Raw genomic sequence first — 19,777 nt, 5'->3', positions numbered from 1 at the left:
GGAGACAGAAGAAGGACGGAGGATTCGCTGCGCTCAATTTTTTTTTAAATTTGACGCGGGGTTCCCCTTAATATCCATACCAGACCTGAAGGGTCTGGTTATGGATATTTAGGGGGAACCCCACGTCAAATTTTTTCTTAAATTTGAGGCAGGGTTCCCCTTAATATCCATACCAGACCTGAAGGGCCTGGTAATTGAATTTGGGGGACCCCCACGCTTTTTTTTTTTATTTTTTTTTTTTTTTTTTTATCAATGACTTTCAATGAGTGTTCTCTGTATTACGGGAGCCGACAATTCATTATAGCTGCGAGTGATTTTAAAGGACTTTTTTTCCTGCATAAATGACACTTTGTGCAGGGACAATTCTAAGCACGGGAAACATGCGCCCCTTCACAGGCATACTATAGACAACCCCCCCCTACGAAATTTAAAGGAATATTACACTTTTATTGTTTCACTTTAATCATTATTAAAATCACTGCTCCCGAAAAAACGGCCGTTTTTAAAACTTTTTTTTGCATTGATACATGTCCCCTGGGGCAGGACCCGGGTCCCCAAACACTTTTTAGGACAGTATCTTGCAGAATCTTTTCTCTCTGTCAAATCTTTTTTCTCTGTCGAATATTTTCTCTATATAATCTTGGACTAATAGAGGTAAGGTTAGGCACATTCGAACACAGGTTCTATAGACAGATTGTTGTCAGAGTCATGTCGAATCTCCTATTCTATATCGAACTGTTGTAACAATGAAAACGAAAATAAAGCATTTATTTATGTCGGATTTTTCATTTTTCGGATTTTGTGCTTTCGTTATCGTTTGTCAAAACGAAAACGAAAATAGCTGAAATTCGGACGAAAATGCATTCGGACGAAAACAAATGCACATGTCTAGATCTGATACATTTTTTCTTTTTGCCTTTTGTACTTGCTGGGAGCTACTACGTTTTTGATATTTCTGGCTTTTCTGTATGAAAATTTAGGTTTGGCAGGGATGGTAGATTACAACTAATGCCGCGTACACACGACCGGACTTTGATGGACTTGGACTTTGCAGCTGAGGTCCACCGGACTTTCAAACGAACGGACTTGGCCACACACGATCACTCCAAAAGTCCGACTGATTCGAACGTGACAACGTAGAATAAGGAAGTTCATAGCCAGTAGCCAATAGCTGCCCTAATGTCGATTTTAGTCCGTCGGACTAGCACACAGACAAACAGATTGTCCGCTAGAAGCTGAGTCCGGCGGACAAATTTGAAGCCAGTCTTATTTCTAGGTCAGCCGGACTTTTGGGAAGAAAAAGTCCGCTGGAGCCCACACACAATCGAATTGTCTGACCGACTCTGGCCCACCGGAAAATCCGATCGTGTGTATGCGGCATAAGGATCCTCAAGTAAAATGGACCAATGCTTGCCCAATATGTGTTCCATTTCTTAATGTTTAGCGTGGAATTGGGTGACAAACCTAACTGGTTGAAAGATAGACTGGCTAGTGTCTTTGGGCTGCACAGAGTGATCAGACAAATAGAATTTGAAGGCTTCATCCTGCGAAGGCTGCCTTCACAGGAACTGTACCAGGGAATCCGATTATATTGAACAAGGGTCTTATTTCAAACAAAAATTCACTGAGAAAGCCTTCCCACCGAAACTTATAGATGAACCCTTCAAATCTACCCTTTACCTTGACTTACTGTTCCTAACTGAATAAAAACGGCCCCCAAGCATGATTCTGCCACCACCATGCTTCACAGTGTGTATAGTGTTCTTTTGGTGATCTACAATGTTCTTTTTGCTCCAAACTTATTGTCAGTAACCACGAATCAGACTGAGACAGAAGTGCAGTAAAAAAATCCCACTTTTTTAATAAAATGGTACAATCAGAGCAAACGTAGTCAAAACATAGCCAGAGTTCGGTAACCATTACTTGTAATCGGAACAAGCAGTGAAATAGGAATCCAGAGATCAGCGTAGTAGAGGCAGTAAACAGGATCAGGAACCAGAGGGAAAGTCAGCCAGGCAAAAGTCTTTAACAGGAAAACACAGCAGAGAGTATCCAGATATGTTGACCAGGCGAAGGCACAGGAGATCTGATCAAGGCAGTTTAAATAGAGAGCAGGGCTAGCCGATGAGCAGGAAATGAAGACCAGGTGAGTCACTATGACATGAAGAGTACTGGCAATTAACCGACAGTTGAGCACAGAGCTCTGAGAAAGAAGGGCTGAGCCACATATCTTTTGCAATTATGGCCAAAAAGTTCAACCTTGGTTTCATCAGACCATAACACATTTTCCCACATGCTTTTGGGAGACTTTAGATGTGTTTTTGCAAAATTTAGCTGGGCTTCAATGTTTTTCTTCGTAAGAAAGGGTTCCCGTCTTGTCACTCTACCCCATAGCCCAGATGTATGAAGAATACAGGAGAATGTTGTCACATGTACCATATAGCCAATACTTGCCAGATATTCTTGCAGCTCCTTTAATGTTACTGTAGGCCTCTTAGCAGCCTCCCTGACCATTTTTTTTTCTCGTTTTTTTTTTTTTTTTTTTTTTTTTTTTTCATACATTTTGGAGGGACGTCCAGTTCTTGGTAATGTCACTGTTGTGCCATATTTTATCCACTTGATGACAACTGTCTTCACTGTGTTCCATGGTATATTTAATGCCTTGGAAATTCTTTTGTACCCTTCTCCTGACTGATACCTTTTTAACAATGAGATCCCACTGATGCTTTGGAAGCTCTCTGTGGACCATGGCTTTTTCTGTAGGATGTGACTAAGAAAATGTCAGGAAAGACCTACTAGAACAGCTGAACTTTATTTGGGGTTAATCGGAGGTGCTTTAAATGATGGCAAGTGTGTTACTGACTCCTATTTAACATGAGTTTGAATGTGATTGCTTAATTCTGAACAAAGCTACACAACCACATTATTATTATTATTATTATTATTATTATTATTATTTTACTCCCCTAAAAGATTTCACTTTGTATTTCAATTGAGTTTTTTCAGTTTATAGGTCACATTTAGGCCCCTTTCACACGGACGATCCGTTCAGGTCCGCCTGTCAGTTTTTTCGGACCTGAATGGACACTCCATAGAGGTCTATGGAAGGACGAATGTCAGCGGTGACATGTCTGCTGACATCCGACCTGATTCAATCTGAAAAAGTGTGACGAAGGAAAAACCTATTTTTCCATCCGTCTGCAGATCGGATCGGGTGACGACTGACTCTACGGTCCGTCTTCATCCGATCCCGCATAGGGGAGAGCGGCACTCTGACAGGTTCGTCCCTGCTCAGTGAGCAGAGATGGACCTGTCATCTTCCTGCTCAGCGGGGATCGACGGAGCGATCCCCTGCTGAGCAGAGCGGGCTCCGTACACGGACACGTCCATGTGAAGGAGCCCTAAAGGTGGAAAAAGTTCTGAAATGATTGTCATTTTTGATCTTTGTCATTTTTTTACATCACAGAAACCTGACATTTTAAGAGGCGTGCAGACTTTTTATATCCACTGTGTGTGTGCATATGTATGTAAGTGTGTGTGTGTGTGTGTATATGTGTGTGTGTGTGTGTATATGTATATGTATATGTGTGTGTGTGTATATATATATATATATATATTATAATATTTTTTTTATTTTTTTTTTATTTTTTTTAGCAGAGACCCTAGAAAATTAAATGGCAATTGTTGCAATCTTTTATGTCACATGGTATTTGCGCAGCGGTTTTTCAAAGACAATTAAAAAAAATACACTGTAGTACATTTTAATGCAAAAAACACAATATATAACCCCATTTTGGTAACCATATAAAAGATGATGGTACGCCGAGTACATACTTAACCTGTCATGTTTTCAAATTGTGCACGCTTGCGGAATGGCAGAAAACTACAATACTAAAAAATCTCCTTAGGCAAAGCTTTAAATATTTTTACTGTTTAGAGTTACAGAGGAGGTCTAGTGCGAGAATTATTGCTCTTGCTATAACGTTCATGACGATACCTCACATGTGTAGCACGAACACCATTTAGATATGAGTCTGCGACTTACATATCCGCTTGCTTTTGCGTGTGAACACTGAGGGATGGGGTCGCTTTAAATTTATTTATTTATACATTTTTTTATTTTATTTTTTACACTGTCTTTATTTTTTTTTTATTTTTTTTATTATTATTATTATTATTATTACTTTCATACAGGATATTATATAGTGCCAACAGTTTATGCAATATAAGCTTACAACATAAAAGGGGACAGTACAGCTACAAAGCAATAAAATACAAGAGGATTAAGAGGACCCTGCTCGGATGAGCTTAGTTATCACTTTTATTCCTATCACAGGGAATGTAAATATCCCTTGTGATATAAATAAGGGATGACGGGTCCTCTTTATGGAGGAGATTGGCATTTGGAAGCTAGCAGGTCTCAGATTAGCACAGGTAAATGGAGACATCAGTTCAGCTCAGGCCCGTACACACGATACGAAAATCGGAAGAAAAATTTCGTCTGACGAACGATATGCCGATTTTCGGATCGTTAGTACATTGCTTTCGGCAGCTGATTCTTTTTTTTTTTTTTTTCATCTGACGTGCAGACTATAAAAATTTTTTTGTACATAAAATCAATATCCAATTTTTCATTTAACCGCTTCAGATTTTACCCCCTTCCTGACCAGAGCACTTTTTGCGATTCGGCACTGCGTCATTTTAACTGACATTGGCGCAGTCATATGTCAAATTTGTTTGTGTACAACGTCGTATTTTTTTTCCCCCACAAATAGAGCTTTCTTTTGGTGGTATTTGATCACCTCTACGGTTTTTATTTTTTGCGCTAGAAACGCAAAAAGGAGCGTCAATTAAAAAAAAAAAAAAAAAAAGCAATATTTTTTACATTTTGCTATAATAAATATCCCCCAAAAATATATAAAAAAACATTTTTTTTCCTCGGTTTAGGCCGATATGTGTTCTTTTTTTGGTAAAAAAAATTGCAATAAGCGTATATTGATTGGTTTGCGGAAACGTTATAGCGTCTACAAAGGGGATAGTTTTATAGCATTTTTATTATTAGTAATTGTGGCGATCTGCAATTTTTATTTATTTATTTTATTTAATTTATTATTATTTTTTATCGTGACTGCGACATTATGTCGGACACTTTTGACACTATTTTTGGACCATTGTAATTTATACATCGATCATTGCTATAAAAATGCAATGATTACTGTGTAAATGACACTGGCAGGGAAGGCGGTTAACCACAAGGGGGCGATGAAGGGGTTAAATGTGTCCTAGGGAGTGATTCTAACCATGTGGGGGAGGGGCTACCTAGGATATGACAGCGATCACTGATCTCGCTCACAGGGATCAGTGGATGTCTGTCATTACACAAGGCAGAATGGGGAAATGCTTTGTTTACATTGGCATCCCCCCTGTTCTTCCTTTCCACTCCACAATCGCGGGCCGCCGGAGAACATCGAGTACCTGGGACCCGCGGGCGCGTGAGCCTGAAAGGCTAAAGGGACGTACCTGCACACCCATTTTCCTGCCTGTGCCATTCTGCCGACTTGCATCCCTGTGCGGCGGTCGGCAAACAGTTAAAGGCCCGTACACATGATACGAAAATCGAAAGAAAAATTTCATCCGCCGAACAATATGCCAATTTCCGGAATGTTAGTAAGGTGCTTTCGACAGCCGACTATAAAATTTTTGTCGCATTTGAACTCAACGTCCGATTTTCGTTTAAATTAGTACGATTTTCGTACAATTAAAATCATAAGAGCAAGACTACGCATGCTCAGAAACGAAAGAATACATACAAAACTATTCAACACATTAAATCCCGTCTGAAGTTGAATTCTGTCATACGAGAATTTTCATATGATGAGTAACCTCTTTACTTTCGACATGAGACTAGCATACAACAAAAAACGGACGAACGGTTGTCGGAAAATCTGATCGTGTGTATGAGGCTTAAGTTGTTAAAAGAGATCTTGTTCCCGTGATTTCATTGTTTTGCTCGAGTTTCCTCCTAGATGTTCTCAGTTAGTTTTGCGATAATGAATTCCATACAAGGCTTGGCTCTGCACTATTTATACAGAGCCCTTCGCCTGGTGTTGACATTGTACGCTAACTAGACACGTCACCAACTCTGTCATATCAGATTTATTTTAGTCGCTCCGTGCTAAAAACAGAAACAGTTCCAGCTTAAACAAGGCGGCCTCTTGTAACTTAAGCCTAGGTTCACACTGATGCGATGCGGGATCCAGTGCGATTCCAGCGCCGGTTCTCACATCGCTTCTCTCCCGCAGGCAGTTCACAGTGCCTTGTGCAAACGGCTGTGAGTGTCATTAACAATGACACCCCCCAGTTTTGTTCACAGATCGCAGTGCAAACTGTGAACTTGCACAGGAATCGGATCGCATAGGTGAGCACACAAAACAAGACTATTTTCTGTGCGACTCTAATGCGAGTTCAGCTATACAGTATTGCTCAGAGATCGCATGTGATTGGCACCTGCAGTGCGGGTCCGAATCACATGCAATCTCTGAGATCGAAGCAATGTGAACCCAGGGTTAAAATTTTAAATATGAATAAGTATGTGCAGCTGGTGAGGTCGGCTTTAAAGCCTGACGCTGGGAAACCTACAAGTGTTCCCTTGTACTGGGGCTATTCTCAGACTGCCACTGTTACTGAGTTATCTGATCATTCAGGTCAACTAGGGTATAGACTAGTGCCCACCAGTGGTGACTGATGCTCCAAATTTTTGGGGGTTCAAACAAACTGGAAAATTCTGAAAATAAAACCCCATCAATTGCAGCCTCACTGTGCCCATCAATTGCAGCCTCACTGTGCCCATCAATTGCAGCCTCACTGTGCCCATCAATTGCAGCCTCACTGTGGCCCTCAACTGCAGCCACTGTGGCCCTCAACTGCAGCCACTGTGGCCCTCAACTGCAGCCACTGTGGCCCTCAACTGCAGCCACTGTGCCCCTCAACTGCAACCACTGAGCCCATCAAACGCAACCACTGAGCCCATCAAACGCAACCACTGAGCCCATCAAACGCAACCACTGAGCCCATCAAACGCAACCACTGAGCCCATCAAACGCAACCACTGAGCCCATCAAACGCAGCCACTGAGCCCATCAAACGCAGCCACTGAGCCCATCAAACGCAGCCACTGAGCCCATCAAACGCAGCCACTGAGCCCATCAAACACTGCCACTGTGCCCATCACATGCTGCCAGTGCGACCACCCCTCCGCCTGCTCGCTGTTTGCCCAACACTTACCCTGTCTCAGTGGGGCAGCGGGTGACGGCGATGAGTGGGGTCCTTGATGCATCTCCTCCTGTCCTCATCTGTCCTTTCCTCCGGATAGGCGTCCAATAGCAGCGTCGTTTTAGCCAATCGGGTGAAGGATAACAGACCCAATTGGTGGAGAGGTGGTCCAGTGTTGGGAAAGCAAATATTAATTTGCTTTCCTAACACACCTGGGTGAACTGTGAATGCCAAGCATGGCGCTCGCAGGTCAACTGTTTTGAAGCCTATTAGAGCTTATGGCTCTAATTGGGTTCTTCAAAAACACCCCCCGCCGCTGTTATTCAGGTCCCAGGTGCCCGAAAAGGGGCCCTGGGACCTGAATAGGGGAGGGCAGTGGCAGCCATGGATAGATTCAGCTGTGCCTGAATCTATCATTGGTCAGAGAGGGGGGGGGGCTGGAGAGAGGGGGCAGCAAATAAAAGGTGAACCTTTTCTTTGCCCTGTATCAGCATACTTGCCTTTGCCATGTCCTCACAACCAATATATGCACAGTCATTTCATGGAAGCTTGTCACATTGTCACAATATTCTTATTCAGGTTTGAAGCTTGGATTGCCACCTGACTGGTATTTTAATGGCATGGCTGGTAAAAATGTCAAACTTATAAATAGGAAAGTGGCTGAAAGGCTGATAATTTTTTTTGGCCAGAAAATGTGGCAACCCTTTTGGCCAGTGAAAATAGGACATGCCAATTTGGTCAAGAAAGATATTAGATTATGAGGCCAATGATCTTTTGACAATGGTTCTGTGTCAAAGTATACCCACATCATATACACTCACCGGTCACTTTATTAGGTACCAGGTTGGGCCCCCTTTTGCCTAATTCTTTGTGGCATAGATTCAACAAGGTGTCTGAAACATTCCTCAGAGATTTTGGTCCATAACGACATGATAGCATCACGCAGTTGCTGCAGATTTGTCGGCTGCACATCCAAGATGCGAATCTCCCATTCCGCCACATCCCAAAGGTTAATGGTGCATTATCCTGCTGGAAGGAGTCATCAGAAGATGGGGACATTGTAGTCATAAAGGGATGGACATGGTCAGCAATACTCAGGTAGGCCATAGTGTTTAAACGATGCTCAATTGGTTCTAAGGGGCCAAGGAAATATCCCCCGAACCATTACACCACCACCAGCTTGAACTGTTGCTACAAGGCAGGATGGATCCATACGTTCATGTTGTTTAAGCCAAATTCTGACCCGACCATCTGAATGTCAGATCTGAAATCTGACCAGGCAACGTTTTTTCAATCTTCTATAGTCCAATTTTGGTGCACCTGTGTGAATTGTAGCCTAAGTCTCCTGTTCTTAGCTGACAGGAGTGGCACCCCGGTGTGGTCTTTTGCTGCTGTAACCCATCTGCTTCAAGGTTTGGTATGTTGTGTGTTCAGAGATTGTATTCTGCATACCTTGGGTGTAACGAGTGGTTATTCCAGTTACTGTTGCCTTTCTGTCTTCTCAAACCATTCTACCCATTCACCTCTGACATCAACAAGGCATTTTTCCACACAACTGGCGCTCACTGGATATTTTCTCTTTTTTGCACCTTTCTCTGTAAACCCGAGAGATGGTTGTGCGTGAAAATCCCAGTAGATCAGCAGTTTTTGAAATGCACAGACCAGCCCGTCTGGCACCAACAATCATGCCACGTTCAAAGTCACTTAAATTCTCTTTCTTCCCCATTCTGATGCTCAGTTTGAACTTTAGAAGGTCAGATTCGCCACGCCTAGATGCCTAAATGCAGCGAGTTGCTGCCATGTGATTGGCTGATTAGCAACTTGTGTTACCAAGCAGTTGAACAGGTGTACCTAAAAAAAAATGCCCTTGAAAGTTCTTTGCTACAACTAATTGGTGACTGTGGGGAGATTATGAGGCCGTTTTTTTTCCCCAGAAAAGGAGGCAGCCTTATTCGTATTATAAAAACAAACAAAAAAATAAATAAATAAAAAATAAAATAAAAATAAAAACAAGTGTAGTGCTCCCCCCCAAAGGAGCCGCTGGCCATTGGGTTCCCCACCCCTGTACAGCCAGGCAACAAGCATTCTCACTTATTCCAGACACAAAGATCAGTATTTGAGGTTGTTTCTTTGTTTTATCAGATATAATATCTTGTATGGGAAATAGGAATTGTGGGATGCCCAACTTGCTACATGTAGCAACAAAACCCAGGGACAACTTCCTCCCTATGTACACATTCCAGGACTGTCTTTCTTCCTAAATACTAACAGTCTATGATAGGAATTGTAAAAGCCCCTTAAAGTGGTGTTGCCACCAAAAAAATAAAACTACTTAAAATTCGTAAAAAAAAATAAAAAAAAAATAATTGGCAAAAAAAAATTTTTTTACTCACCTCTAAATACCGGTTGCTAGGGGGTCCCTCGTAGTCTGCCTTCTTCATTGCCCGGGCTGGTGACATCACTTCCCCTCGCGCCGCACATTCACCTGGGACCTGTCATGTGTCCCAGGTGACTGTACGGTGTATCACGGCGCCCTGCGCCGCTCGCGCATGCGCAGTGGGTGCCCAGCTGTGAAGCCACAGCCGGGTGCCCACAGTATGCATGACGGCGCCGCGAGCGGAGCGGGGAGCGAGGGGGGGGGGGCTTCGTTCCCCCGCATCGCTGGACCCTGGGGCAGGTAAGTGTCCGATTATTAAAAGCCAGCAGCTGCAGTATTTGTAGCTGCTGACTTTTAATTTTTTTTTTTAGGGGGTACCCCACTTTAAGGACTAGAAACTCTCAGTCCCTTTGGAAAGTTGCACAAATGTTGTAGGCTGCCTCTTAAATAAGGTTCCTTTCAAACCATGATAGTGCAAGCATCTTCCCAGGCCAGCCCCAGCCCAAGGCAGAGCTCCCCCCATCAAAGGTTCTCCTCAAAGGCTCAGAAACCATGCCAGGCCCACTACCTGGAGATTGGCTGAGCTCCCCGTATGCAGATAAACCTTCCTGGCCTCCGCCCACCAGTTTCCAGAAAGTTCTCCAACCTTCCATAACCAGGGGGAGGCACCAGAGACCTGCCTATATGAGCCATCCAGCCCTGAACTGCAGTAAACTTTTGACCCAGATTCAAAGATTAATTTTACCATTTGCCTGCATGTACACTAGTAGCACACTAGAGGGTGCTACACAAGATAATGTAATGAGTAAAGGTGATTGGAACAGAAGGGTGTTTTGGGCATCAGGCATTGTGTAACTATAGGCTTCAGTGACAGAAATCTAGCACTACCGTTGCTATTGTAATTAAAATTGCTGTTGGGACCTGTGCCTGTAGCCCCTTGTCCACCCTCCTTTCTGCCAACAGCCAGGGAGGGATACACATCACACATCCCAGGAGGTTTTGGGACAGATGCTCCAGTTGGCTGGTCCGTGATGGCAGTACAGAAACAAAAAGAGCTTTACAGACTTGGGGTGCCAGGATAGTCAGACAGATTGGGGTAGAGAGTTTCATATGATGGGAGAGGCTGGGGGGAAGTCCTGGAGGCGAACATGGGAGGGAGCTAGAGAGCAGGAGGTCTTGGGAGGAGCGAAGAGAACAATTTGGTTGGTATTTTGAAGTGATTTCTGATTGGTTGACAAGCGTTGCATATAATCACAGCATTTCTTTATTCTAAATAAACCTGTAAGTGTCTTTGTTGTCCAGATCAGTCAGATACATTTATTTAATCGCATTTCACACCCAGATAGAGGCCAGTCTTTTAACTATTGCCCATTTCTTTCCTCAGATCCTATTTTGCACCTTGAATACACACAAAATCGACATGGACAAACTCCTAGGAGGTCAGATCGGCCTGGAAGACTTCATCTTTGCTCACATAAAGGGCTCAAAGAAAGAGGTGGAAATTTTAAAAACAGATGATGCTTTGGGGCTGACCATCACCGACAATGGAGCTGGCATCGCTTTTATAAAGGTAAACAGGGCATTAATGTCAACCGTTGCATCCAAGGTTGCAAATACCCGAACTGGTGTTTAACCAAGTGGCCTCATAACAGCAGGATTAATTTCCAGTGTTTATTATTAAGAAAAATATAATCAAGACTGAATTTTTTTCAAGAAAATGTGGAAATCTAACTAGCATCATGTGACTTTGTTGAGCATAATGTCTTTCGCAACAGCATTGCTTCTCAGCCAAGTAGTAATATAAATGGTTGTAAAATTTACAGTATCTGCCTTTATTACCAGATAATATGTATTATTTCGCAGTTTCTCCATCTTGTACTCTTTGCTAAGTATGTAGAGGTAGTGGGTGAGTTGGAGAGTGTGGTAAGTTAGTTTTGAGTTACGTTTTCTCCAGAAATGTGCAGTAGATAAAGACTTGACTTTAGTCTGCCTTATCCAGTTCACACCATTATCTCAAACTGGGATGGATTTGGTTGGGTCAATGGTCATCCTTGAAATGGATCATAAAAGAACGGACAGCATTACTGGTTTATACAAAATAGCTTTCAGAAACAAGTATGTACGCTTCAAAGGATGAGCAAGTTTTAGAATTTTGGTCCATTTTTATTTTTGGAAATTTTGGTAAAATTCTACAATTTTGGCAAAATGTATTGAAGGCAATGTGAAGTGGAAATTAGGAATTCATTTTACCTTCATGACACGCACCCCCCCCCCCCCCCATACAAGTTCCTGTGCTAGAAAATCAGTCCGTTTCAGCTTCAGTAGGGTTCAGAGATCACTTAGATCTCCCACAGACCTCGGTATAGTTTGTCTGGAGACCCTACCGGATAAGATCTGTAACCACCAGATCACCTTTTCCAAAGGAAAGCTTGCACCCAGCAACAAATGCTTCTGCCTATTATATTTTAGCTGCTTCTCTTTGCTCACAGTAGCTTCAGCTGAAGAAGAGCTCTGTGACATGTTGCATGAAGTAGCGATGAGCTGGAGGGTGTTCGGACTAGGATCCGAAACCTTGTGTGCAAGGCCATCGGGAAGTTAACAGCTGCAAGTATACAAGGGGCATGTATACGTGGAACTGCGGGCTGGGGATTGGCCCATACAGATGACAGCTTCCTGGTGGGCTGGCACGTGTTGGTTTGGGTCCTAGCTCAAAGAAACCCAAGCTCACCACTAGTATGAAGTGTGGAAAAAAAATGAATTAGATAAATTTTCCTTTTTATGCATCGTACAGCTATTTATGGAAGAGCCCAGGGGCCATCATAAAAGAAATACAGAATTATGATTTTGAAAAAAAAATGTATTTTTTTTTTTTTTTACAGAATTCTGAGTTTGAAAGTCAGAATACTGAGATTGAAAGTCAGAATTGTAAGTTTAAAAAATAAAAATAAATTCTACAGAATTTTGAGATTCAAAGTCAGAATTCTGAGTTTCAAACACATAATTCTGCTTTTTTTTTTTTTTTATGATGGCCCCAGGGCTCTTCCATACTCTGCATTAAAGTGGTTGTAAACCTGAGACATGAAATATAAACAAAGCATATCCCCTATAGTGTCTACTTGTCTCAGTTAAGAGCATCGTGTATCTTTTGGATGCTGACCTTTAGATCCGGTTCACATACCGTATATACTCGAGTATAGGTCGATCCGAATATAAGCCGAGGCCCCTAATTTACCACAAAAAAAATGGGAAAACTTATTGACTCGTGTATAAGTCGAGGGTGAGACATGCCTGTCCATCCCTGTGTGTCCGTCCATCCCTGTGTGTCCGTCCATCCCTGTGTGTCCGTCCATCCCTGTGTGTCCGTCCTACCTGTGTCCTGTGCCTTTGTCCTGTGCCTTTGTCCTACTGCAGCGATCTGCATGTAAAAACATGCCAGGATCGCCACACCTCTTCTCGTCTGTGACAGACGGCGGCCATTCCACTGTTCAAAAGCCGCGCCTCCGTCTGTGATAGGCGGAACACTCAATTTCCCAGCAGTCAGTGTTCCGCCTATCACGGACATCCTCTCATCCTCGTCCGTAGTATGAGGATGAGCGGATGTCCGTGATAGGCGGACCACTGACTGCTGGGAAATTGAGTGTTCCGCCTATCACAGACAGGGAGGCGTGGCTTTTGAATAGTGGAATGGCCGCCGTCTGTCTGCACGACACGCTGATCGGGTAGACAGACGGCGGTGACTTGAGTATAAGCCGAGGGGGGCACTTTCAGCCCTAGAAAAGGGGCTGAAAATCTCGGCTTATACTCGAGTATATACGGTATATGCAATACGTTTTGAACCAAATGCAATTCGCATGACATGTGAACCTGAAGCCTTTTCAATGGACTCGGTTCACATATGTGCAGGCCAGCCAAAGCGCATTTTTAAAGAGAGTCCGGTACAATTTTGATCACGGTTCTGGTGCGATTTTTATTTTATTTTATTGTCATACACTTTGACAATTCGCACCTGAACCGCTGAACAAAGTTGTGAACCTGAGGGGGCTGAAATGCTGCTGTCAAAACCGGATATGTCTTAAACAACAGAAAAAAGAAAAAAAATTAATTGTCGCAAAGGGAGAGATTTACGAAAACTGGAGCACCCAGAATCTGGTGCAGCTGTGCCTGGTAGCCAATCGACTTCCACCTTCAGCTTGTTCAATTAATTTTTGGCAATAAATCTTGGAAGCTGATTGAAAACAAAAGCACCACTGCTGTCCTTTGCCGCAGTGGCGCTTTTGTTTTCAAATGACGGGATGGAGGCACATGACTTTATCCAGTCATGGCTTCATTTAAAGTCCCAATTCCCCCAATTCCCCCCCCCCCCCCTTTTTTTTTTTTTGGAAGCTGATTGGTTGCTCTGCAGAGCTGCAGCAGACTTTACACCATGCAGTTTTATTACATAACCCAATTAAAGGGTTTGATTACCCTAGGACTTATGGACTTTAAATGGCTCCTGAAGGCTACAGAACTTACTTTTTAATTGCCTGGGACTTGTTTATGTTTCAACATCAGCTTTTTATTGCCCTCGTTATTTTACGTCTATGCTAAAAATAGTATGATAAAAAAAAAAATCTAAAGTAGTACTGTAGTACAGTACAGAAAAATAACAAGAAGAACCCCCCACAAAGAACATAAAATTAAATAAACTAAACGACCGTATCCGAAATACACCCTAAAAACACACCCTTTAAATGAAGACAAAAAATAAAATAAAAAATGGACACTTGCTTTTCAAGCAGCCAAGTATGCTAAATGGAAAAACTGCTTTTAGGAATGTTATCAATGTGTCATAAAAAACTTTTTAATGCATGATTTCCAATTAATTATGTACATGGGGGAGCTATATTTTGTCCATAAAACACATAAGCTCTACTTTCTTCTTTGTAGTTCTTCACAATGGTTGTGCGTTATGGTTGATGTAGCATTGTGCTGATATTTTCTTCTTAAAGCAGCCTTTATTGTATTGCAACTTACCAATTCTTAGATGTGATGGCTGCATTCTTTTTTTTTTTTTTTTGGGCTTTTTTTCTTTTTTTCCTCTGGTGATCTGGTCAATAATGCCCTGTACACACGGTCGGACTTTCTGACGGAAAATGTGCGGTCGGACCGTGTTGTCGGAAATTCCGATCGTGTGTGGGCTCCATCTGACTTTTTCTGTCGGAATTTCCGATACACGAAGTTTGAGATCTTGTTCTAAAATTTTCTGACAACAAAATCCGATCATTTAAATTCCGATCGTGTGTAGACAATTCCGACGCAGAAAGTACCACGCAAGATCAGAATAAATTACGAGACGAAAGCTATTGGCTACTGGCCTCTTTATAGTCCCGTCGTACGTGTTGTACGTCACCTCGTTCTGAACGATCAGATTTTCCGACAACTTTGTGCGACCGTGTGTATGCAAGACAAGTTTGGGCCAAAATCCATTGTAAAAATCAGACGGATTTTGTCATCGGAATGTCCGACCGTGTGTACAGGGCATAAGTCTGTTGTTTTTCAATAGAACAAGCTCTCCAGCACAATGTATCAGTTACAGAAATGAGAAAAAATGTTAACCAGTGACAGGGGTGATTACAATGAACGTTTAGGAGCGGTTGCGCATTTTTTTTCAACTGTTTCTGAACTCTCCTCTATGTTATCTTATCATTACATGTACACAGGGTCATTTATAATCATTTCTATGTAGTTGCGTTTTTAGAGGCTTTTTTTGGAACCCAAAAAAATGCATTCAGAAGCTGCGTTTAGAGGCATTTCAAATGTGGTAACTCGCGTTTAGCCACGTTCCATTTACAGGCATTTTTTTTTTTTGGGTATTTTAAAAAAAAAATATATTTTTTTCAAACGCTTCTAGACGCAAACACAGCTAAACGTGACTAAACGCGGCTAAACATCAGTTTTTAGACGCCAGTTTCTAGCTGTCAAGCTAAATTGTTCAGGAAAGGTTGAGCAAAGTTCCGTGTACATGAAGCCTTAGCTGGAGTTTGTCTTAAAGTTGTTGGTATATTTAAGTCTGCTAGTAGATTCATCACCCCCTCCCCCGGACTGATAATGCTGTGGATTAAGGTGCCCCCTGTGCTCCTTCATCCAGAGTGTAGGAACTCTAATACAGGAGATGTGTTACTGGCCAGACCAAAAGGTGAAAACAGAGGTATTATATCTTTGGTTTTGGGTTTAAAGTATAACTAAAGGCAAAAGGAAATATGTACAGCGCCAAAAAATGTTGTTAAGACTATAACTGTAGTGAAAAAAAGACCTTAATTGAATAAAGTTCATTGTGATGAAAAAACAAAAACAATCAAACGGTCCAGTAAAGCAATGAAAGCACATTTAGAAGTCCAATGAGATAATAAAATGAAAACAATTCCAATACCAGCTGAAGGGAACAAGTGCTTTCAGAAGACAGCTACCGCATCACAGTGAAGTGAAGACTCACCAGAAATGATGGCTGCCATTACAGTAGTATGTATGCATTGGTTTGTATCTGTCATCCACCAAGGAATGTACCCAGTAATCTGATCCAGTGACAGTACTCATCAGGGTTATGCTGTGATAAATAAAGCTCACCAGGCGCCAGAAGTAATCCTTATAGTGCAGAATTTATTATTTAGGTGTACGTACATGTAAAAAAATCATAAAAGACATAAAATCCTTACATATAAAGGGATTGAGCAGCAGCAAGACGTCGGCACTAGTCTCCCTCCTCACTGGCGCGTTTTATCCAGTGGGACGTTGTCAAGGACGAAACATGTCCATTTTATTATCTCATTGGACTTCTATATGAACTTTCATTTAGTCACTGGACTGTTTTCAATTGTTTTTGTTTTTTCATCATGGAGGACTTTAATAAAGTAGGGTCTTTTTTTCACTAGAATTATAGTCTTAACAACATTTTTTGGGTGCTACACATTTATTTTTATTGTTTTTATAAGTTGTGTATACTGCTTGTTTGTGACAGCTGGCACCTTCACTACAGCACAGAAGTTTTTGTGTTTTGTATAACTAAAGGCAAAACTCTTTTTTTTTTTTGTTTTGGACAGAGTGGAGAGGGATTAGAACATCTGTCAGTTTTTATTGCTGTCTGTGCCCCCGTTAAGGAGATTCACCCTCTCTATTTGTTCCATTTACCATTATCATTGAAAGTAAAAGAAAATCCTAAAGTTTGGGTTGTCCCCAGAAAAGTAAGAGGGGACATCTTCCATTGGGGACACTAGTTCTGGTCACCTGGGGGTCCCCAAGGAATTCCCTTAATTTGCAAGGATTTCCTCTCACTTCCCGTTTGGCTATGGGACAGGAAGTGAAGGGAAAGTTCCATAATAGGACACAGATGGCAAACAAAATCCTGACAGGGGTCATAACTGTGCCTTGCTCTATCCAAAATGAAAAAAAAACAACGTTACTTTAAAGCGGGAGTCCACCGGGACTCCGCGTTTTATTTTTATTTTTTTAAAAGCCAGCAGCTACAAATACTACAGCTGCTGACTTTTAAAATAGTGACACTTACCTGTCCAGCGTGCCCGCGATGTCGGCACCCGAAGCCGATCTCTAGATCGTCTCGAGTGCTGCCGCCGCCATCTTGGGTATGGGAATCAGGAAATGGAGCCTTTCGGCTTCATTTCCCGGTTCCCTACTGTGAATGCGCGAGTCGCGCTGTGCAATAAGGACGGTCCCCGCTGCCTCTGGGATCTGTGTGTTTCCCAGCAGGCAGCGGGGCACTTGCGGAAAGGGGCGGGCACTTGCGGAAAGGGGCGTAATCTACGCCCCTTTCCGCAGAGAGCTATCCCGGAAGTGGGTGCAGATACCTGTACTGTACAGGTATCTGCACCCCCCTCCCCCCTGAAAGGTGCCAATTGTGGCGCCGGAGGGGGGGAGGGTTCCGATGAGCGGAAGGTCCACTTTAGGGGGGATCTCCGCTTTAACCACTTGCCCCCCGCCATATAGCAAAATGATGGTGGCAAAGTGGTTTTAATATCCTGACCGGACGTCATATGACATGATCAGGATATTAAGCCGCTGCGTGCTCCCGGGGGCACGCATCGCGGCGATCGTTGTTGCGGGGTGTCAGTCTGACACACCACAACTACGATCTCGGTAAAGAGTCTCTGACGGAGATTCTTTACCATGTGATCACGGCTAATCACAGTGTAAATAGAAAGAGCCGGTGATCGGCTTTTCCTCACTCGTGTCTGTCAGACGTGAGTAGAGGAGAGCCGATCGGCTGCTCTTCTAACAGGGGGGGTCTGTGCTGATTGATTATCAGCACAGCCCCCCCGAGGATGCCCTCACTGGACCACCAGGGATGCCCAATGCCTCAATGCCTCAATGCCCATAATGGATGCCAATCAGTGCCCACAATGGGTATCACTGATTGCCATGCATTATTGTTTGGCACTGATTGGCATCCATCCCTACAATACTGTACACTACAGTGCCCATCCGTGCCGCCTATCGGTGCCAATCCATGCCCATCCATGCCACCTATCAGTGCCCATCCATGCCGCCTATCCATGTCGCCTATCCATGCCACCCATCCATGCCAATCCGTGCCACCTATCAGTGCCTATTTGTGCCACCTATCAGTGTCTATCTGTGTCGCATATCAGTGCCACCTATCAGTGCCGCCTATCAGTGCCACTTCATTGATGCCACATCATTGGTGCCCATCAGTGCTGCCTTATCAGTGCCCGTCACTGCAGCCCCATCAGTGCCCATCAGTGAAGGAGAAAACGTACTTATTTACAAAGTTTTGTAACTGAAACAAAAAAAAACATGTTTTTTTTTTTACAAAATTTTCGGGCTTTTTTTATTTGTTTAGCAGAAAATAAAAATCCCAGAGGTGATCAAATACCACCAAAAGAAAGCTCTATTTGTGTGAAAAAAATGATAAAAATTTAGTTTGAGTACGGTGTAACATGACCGCGCAATTGTCATTCAAACTGTGACAGCGCTGAAAGCTCAAAATTCGTCTGGGCAGGAAAGTGTATAAGTGCCCGGTATTGAAGTGGTTAACCACTTGCCGACCAGCCGCTGTCGTTATACGGCAGCAGGTCGGCTCTCCTGCGCAAATCGCCGTAGATGTACGGCGGCTCGCGGGTCCATGTCCATCGGTGACCCATGATTGCCTAGCACAGAGGCAGAATAGGGTTCTGCCTTTGCAAACAAGGCGGAACCCCATTCTGACAGGGGACATGACAGCTATCTACTGTGATCTCTGTCATGTCCCTGCCAGCCCATCCCCCCTACAGTTAGAACACACCCAGGGAGCACAGTTTACCCCTTGATCGCCCCCTACTGTTAATCTCTTCCCTGCCAGTGTAATTTTTACATTGATCAGTGCATCTTTATAGCACTGATCAATGTAATGATGTCACTGGTCCCCAAAAAGTGTTATTTTTAGGTTCAGATTTGTCCGCCGCAATGTTGCAGTCCTCCTAAAAATCGCAGAGCGCTGCCATTAAAAACAATTAAAAAAAAATAAAAGTCCCTAAATCTACCCCATAGTTTTGTACATAAGTTTTGCAAAAAACAAATCAATATAAGCCTATTGCGATTTTTTATTTTTATTTTTTATCAAAAATATGTAGAAGAATATATATTGGCCTAAACTGATGAATGAATTTTTTTCTATATTTTTTTTGGATATGTATTATAGCAGAAAGTAAAAAAAAAAAATGTATTTATTTTTTCTAAAATTGCCACTCTTTGTTTATAGCGCAAAAAATAAAAACCGAGAGGTGATCACATACCACCATATTTGTGGGGAAAAAAAGAAAGCCAATTTTGTTTGGTTACAACGTTGCACGACCGCGCAATTGTCAGTTAAAGCGACGCAGTGCCGAATCGCAAAAAATGGCCTGGTCATTAAGGGGCAAATCTTTAAGGGGCTGAAGTAGTTAATACCTTTTTAAAGAGGAAGTAAACCCTGATGAGTTTACTTCCTCTTTCATTCCCTGTAAAGGCAAAGCATAATGGACTACTATGCATCGCATAGTAGTCCATTATGTGTCACTTACCTGACACAGGAGCCAGCGAAGTCACTGCTGTCCCCTGTAGTTCCGAGCGTCCATCTTCTTGGTGGGTCTCCGTGGGTCT

General features: G+C 42.7%; 1 protein-coding gene across 1 annotated transcript in view; it reads left to right on the top strand.

Moving 5' to 3' along the window:
- Positions 1–19,777, top strand: part of GIPC2 (GIPC PDZ domain containing family member 2) — a 146,145-nt gene that overhangs the window by 58,692 nt on the left and 67,676 nt on the right. Inside the window, exon 2 of the mRNA XM_077450402.1 lies at positions 11,034–11,219. Coding sequence (XP_077306528.1) covers positions 11,034–11,219 — 186 coding nt within the window. The remainder of the gene's footprint in view (positions 1–11,033; positions 11,220–19,777) is intronic.

The sequence above is a fragment of the Lithobates pipiens genome, unplaced genomic scaffold (assembly GCF_037356315.1).
Source record: "Lithobates pipiens isolate NorthernLeopardFrog02 unplaced genomic scaffold, aLitPip1_a1.2 Scaffold_23, whole genome shotgun sequence".
In the NCBI taxonomy this organism is placed as follows: Eukaryota; Metazoa; Chordata; class Amphibia; order Anura; family Ranidae; genus Lithobates; species Lithobates pipiens.
This window is presented reverse-complemented; position numbering and strand designations above follow the sequence as displayed.